General features: G+C 25.5%; 1 protein-coding gene across 2 annotated transcripts; it reads right to left on the reverse strand.

Annotated features, from left to right (window-relative positions):
- LOC107638186 (CRIB domain-containing protein RIC4) lies at positions 296-3,042 on the reverse strand. 2 transcript variants are annotated; one of them, XM_016341354.2, is made up of 3 exons: positions 2,673-3,042; positions 2,418-2,576; positions 296-653 (listed from the first exon to the last, which is right to left on the reverse strand). In XM_016341354.2, exons 1-3 carry the CDS (start codon positions 2,806-2,808, stop codon positions 364-366), a joined length of 585 nt encoding a protein of 194 aa, XP_016196840.1. In that variant the 5' UTR covers positions 2,809-3,042; the 3' UTR covers positions 296-363. The 2 variants fall into 2 exon arrangements, with proteins under 2 accessions (XP_016196840.1, XP_016196839.1); XM_016341353.2 differs by having other exon boundaries at positions 2,418-2,585; positions 2,673-3,038.

Here is a 5,680-nt window from a genome sequence, read left to right on the forward strand (position 1 = left end):
CCACAATTTGTTATTAACGTTTTTATCCACCTTAACTAGGTAAAGGATAGTTGAGTTAATAAATTTACACAAAACAAAAGCGAGCATTATCAATCTTAATCATCTTCTTTTTTTACTTTTAATTGATAAAAACTAATAATAATTTGTAGTTAATTTCTTTTTAACAAAAAAAAGTCAAAGAGATTACAAATATTGATGAATCTTCATCATTTTGTGCATATATATACTTGTAAGTAATTAAACTCCTAGAAACCAAACTTAACCTTTAATAATAATCATATCATTAATCTACAATTAGAGAAGAAAACTAAATACTTGGAAATTGCCAATCAATAAAACCTTCCAACAAATTAAAGAAGTTTTTCAATCACAATTATTTGAGAAAGGATGATTAACAAGAGATTGTTGATGAGCTTGGGCATTCATGGCCAACTCAAATTGCTTAACTGAAATTGGAGACAAACACAGGAACTCAGGTGCATTAGGAGGATTATTATTGTCCCAACTCTTCACAATATTATTATTATTATTGTTATTATTATTAATTGTGGTTGTTGATCCATCAAGTCCAATATGTGTCACATGCTTCACATCTGTTGGATAACCTATTTCCATCTCAGGCTCCTCCTCCTCAATAACATCCTCTTTATAAACTGAAATTAAATGAAAGAGTATTATTCAACAAATTAGATTACAACAATGATATAAAATTTAAATAATAAAATATATTCTTTGTCTCTAATATTTGTCATGTTTTAAAATTATTTTTAATATTTAATTTGATTCAATATGAGTAAATTGTCAAATTAGTTCTCGAAAGATTTCATAAACTTATCATACTAATAGTCAATTAAGAATTCTACGTGTGTTGTAGTATTACTTAACGTGCCATATTAACAAATTTTGGCACTGTCAACAAAAAAAATCACAGAAAGACTAACGTGATTAATTTAAAATTTTTAAAGGACCAATTTGATTAAAAAATATTTTGAGATTAATTTAAAAAACGAATGACCTTTCAGAAACAAATTTAACTATTTACTTTATTTTTAATGTTTAAGATAAATTTTACTTATATTTCTATCGGTATTTTTTTTTTAAAGAGATGTATTTTCTTTTACATAGCTATCCACAATCAATAAACTATAGTATTAACTAATTATTCTTTTCAAGTGTAATTATTTTTTTTCTAAAAAGGTTCACTTTTAGTCATTAGATAATAGATACTATACAATATACAGTATACACATCAAAGATTTGGTAGAGTTATGTCAATATCCTAATTCTTTTTGAAGTGTAAATGGACTAATCATTGTATGCAAATTGTTAAATCAAAACTAATCTTATTGTGGCTTCGGCCCAGCCCATTTCAGTAAAAAACAAAAAAAGTTAACAATTAAATAGTTAGTCAAAAAAAGAAAAAAGTAGAAAAGAGATCACTAGTACATTTTTTTCTTAAAAGAATATCAAGGCTGTGTTTTATAACACTTGTTAATTATTCTTAAAACTGAATGATATTTTTCCTATAATATTCAGGTAAATTGACAATTATCTTTTCAGGTTATTTTAATTCTTAACTACTTTTGATACACACACACACACTTATATACAAATATTTGCGTTTGAAAAATCCTTGTTAAATCATTTTCAAGGTCGTTGTACCTAATTGATAGATTATAGGTTTATAACCACCAACCAAAGTGTGTTATTATAATAATATTTAAATGGAATATACCGTAACATCTTTTGTACATTAAGAAATTAAATATGCCTAAGAAATATTCGCTTGTCGGTTGAAGAGATATGTAACTAATTTTTTTTTGTTTGGACTGAGAATGTAACTAATTTAATAAGGCAATAAGAATGGTTTAGTAGTGAGAAATTTCGATAATAAAATAAATTTTAATTTTATTGTGTTCAATGTGAAAAAGAAAAAAAAGATAGGTGGTAATATTATAAAATGAGAAACAAAATAGATATGCAAATAATAAGTGGGTACAATTTAGTATCTTATTTTGTAATTAAATAAAGGTGAAAACTCAAATGCAGTCGATTTCACATGAAGTTGATAACTGAGAGCCATTAGATAAAAATTTAGTTAAATAATTCAAATTATTTAACGGCTTTCAGCTATCAACTTCACATGGAATTGACTGCACCTGAGTTTTCACCTTAAATAAAACTGTCACGACTAAAAAACAACAAAATAGTTGCGAATGTTACCTGCAAATTTTTTCGCAAAAATTTGTTGCAAATTTTGATATATATTTTNNCCTTTTATATATCTATATAATATATAGTCAAAATTATATACCACAGGCAAAAATCCCACTATAAGTTATATACAATATACATAGTAATAACTAATAAATGCAAATAAAATAGAGATCATAATAAATAATAAATAATGAACTCACAAAATAATTGAGACAAACTCTTGATGCCTCTGATTAATCTCTGAATTCCAGCAGCAACATTAGGCTTTGGTAGAACTAGAAACCCAGAAGAAGGTTTGAGTCTCTTCATCATCATCTTCCCTTTGATCTTTGATGATCTTTGACAATGATCTTCTCCTTCTTTTCTTCCTTACATAGAAAAATTATAGATCTCAAATTACATAGATAGCAATAAATCAAAGATAGGTAGAGAGAGAGAGAGAGAGAGTATGCTACTTGGAACAATAATAGTGGCTTTTGAAGAATCATCAGCTTTTGGTCTTTTGGGTGCACCTAATTGAACACTTGAATGAGAAGCACATCCAAATGAGAATGGAAGAACTACTAATCTTTCCATATTTTTCTTTCTCATATTTTTCTCCCAAACCCCAAAAGTTTAAGTGTATAGTTATAATTTAATTTGTAATGTATGTCTCAAAGCATAGACTATATAGCTAGGTATATCATCATATAAGAGAGACTAATTAAATAGATAGGATTATGTTGAGGTTGCTACTTGCCTTTATGAGCAAGGTAGAATGATTTTCATGAAGATAGGAAATTATTATTCAATCCTAAGTTTGGTATATGAGAGGAATAATTTTAATAATAATAATAATAATGTGTATTAATTATGATAATGGAGTGGATATTTTATATTAGGGTTGGTAGTTGATTAAACTGTCCAACTCAGGCTTTTAATTTGGTTTTGTTAACAGCCAACAATAGTGGGATTAGTGTATGAGTTCTAATTTTAATTAGGTTTAATTATATTGTCAGTTTCTATTTTATTGAATTTTTAATTAGATTTTCATATATATATTTTAATTTGGTCCTTATATTATATCAGATTTTGTAACTAAGTTTTTACTGTGACAAAAATATTGAAATTAATAAAATATTCTGTTAAATTATACAGAATATTTAGTCAAGTGTTAGACATACTCATTTTGCTTAATAGAATATTCCGTTAATTCCATCGTTTTTATCACAGTAGGGGCTTAATTGAAAAGAAAAAAAAAAGTACAAAAATTTAATTAAAAATTTAGTAAAATTATAAGAACTAACAGAATAATTAAACTTTTTAAATATTACTAAAATTGTTTAACCATCTTAGTCATAGACAATTAAACACTGAAGACTCCGTCTTTGTATAATACCTTTTCAGTGGAAGAAACAGGGTGACAGTGGTAATAATTTTTAAAAGCATAATAATCCTCCTCATCATGACTCAAGTAGACTTCTTCATCTTCATCGCTGCCGATGTAGTAATCACCCTGCAAAACCATTTAAAAAATAAATAAACAAAAACAGTGATTAATTACCACGCACGAAACGATCGAAACACAATCACTTGTGTATTAAGGCATTCCATCTTTTGTGGATTTTTCTTCTTTTTTTCTTTTTGTTTTGACATCTTAATTATTATTATTATTATTATTATTGTTGTTATATATATTATTATTATTACTACTACTTTACCTTTTAATTTTGTCATTTTGGGACTCATTATTGATTATTGGACGATCCTATGATTGATATTCTTACTTATAACACACTATATATAATACTATCTATCAACATCATTGAGTGAATCACAAGTGAGTTCCGCAAATAATACTCAACCACATGTTATGATCATCTTGTTCCTTCTTCTTCTTTTTTTCCCCTTAAGTTTTATTTTGGATTTTTTTATATTCAATTTTTATTTGTCATGCATCAATAGAATTTTAAAAAATTATGTAGTAAATATATTTTTACAAAACAATAAATTTTAAACAAAAGTATATATAGGCCTGTATATGTAAGGTTGCATTTGTTTACAGATACAGGATACTGAGACAGGGACACAGAGATACAAAATCATGTTTGATAGAAAAATATGGATAGAGACAATATGTTCAGAGACACTGAATTAGTATATTTTGTGTCTATTCTGATAAGAAGGACACAGAAACACTAACAAAGGACACAACTTATTTTTTTATTTTTTTAATTATTTTTGTTAATTTTTCATAATTATATTTTTTATTATTATATTTTTTATCTCAAATTTTTTAAATGACAAAAAGATGAGAATAAATTAGATTTTTATAATTTGTCACAGTCTATCATCAAACAGAATATAAAAACAAAAAATTTTGTATCTCTATTTATTTATCAGTGTCTTGTCCTGTCCTGTTATGAGAAACAAATGCAGCATAAGAGTTAAAGAAAGATTAAAATATTTTGACAGATTCGTAAAGGAGGGATTGATGGATGCATTGAATGCATTGAAAGGTAAGGTAAATTACTTCTGAAAATATTATTCATCAACTAATTAATTAATAAGATTATGATTTTATGTTGTTTTTTAATCGCAGAGTTAATTGATTATAATAATTAATAACCATTATAAAATGTATCCCAGTACCTATAAATAAAATAATAGCTTTTGAATATTGTTGTCTCTGCCGTCTTTCGTTTAATACTGGTTGTTCTATTCTATCCATAAACTATTTATAAACATGTGTTAAGTGGATCCGGATTTGATTTGATTAAGATTATTATATAACAATTGCTAAATGAGTTTGGACACCAAAGAAAGTTAATGGATGGTTAGAAATATAATTGTTTATTATTTTTTAATTTAAATTTTTTAAATGAATAATTATTAGTACATGACATAATATTAAAATTTTTATGAATTTTTATTGTCTAAAAAAGTGCAAAATTAAATAATATATATTTATATAAAATATATAATGATTAATTTAATTATTAATTTTTAATTTGAAATCAGAAAAAAAAAATCTTCCTTTAAATGATATTTCCATTTTTATCGTCTCATCAAAATGGCCAGATGCTCAATCAAATAAACCTAATAATAGCTATGGCTATATCTATATTTATTTAGCGTATCAAATAAAAAATTTAAACTAATAGTGATGTTAAGTCTTCGTCCACCAAGAGAACAAGTAATGAACTCATGAACAGTTTAAACTAAACACTCATCAAACGTAAGCATAATGATTATTACTTGTATTAATAAAATGTACTATGCAGTCCTAATACACATTCATATCATTATAGCCTTATATATAGTTATGCAAGGTTATACTAATTAATTAGCCTCCGACTGATTTAATTAAGGGACAATAATAAAGACCATGCGTTCTGATATTCTTTAATAATATATAATTAATGAAAAAAATCGGTCAAATTATATTTGAATCTATATACAAAGCCGTAATGTAGATGGGGTA

This window comes from Arachis ipaensis, chromosome B04 (genome assembly GCF_000816755.2).
Source record: "Arachis ipaensis cultivar K30076 chromosome B04, Araip1.1, whole genome shotgun sequence".
NCBI classification, from domain to species: Eukaryota; Viridiplantae; Streptophyta; class Magnoliopsida; order Fabales; family Fabaceae; genus Arachis; species Arachis ipaensis.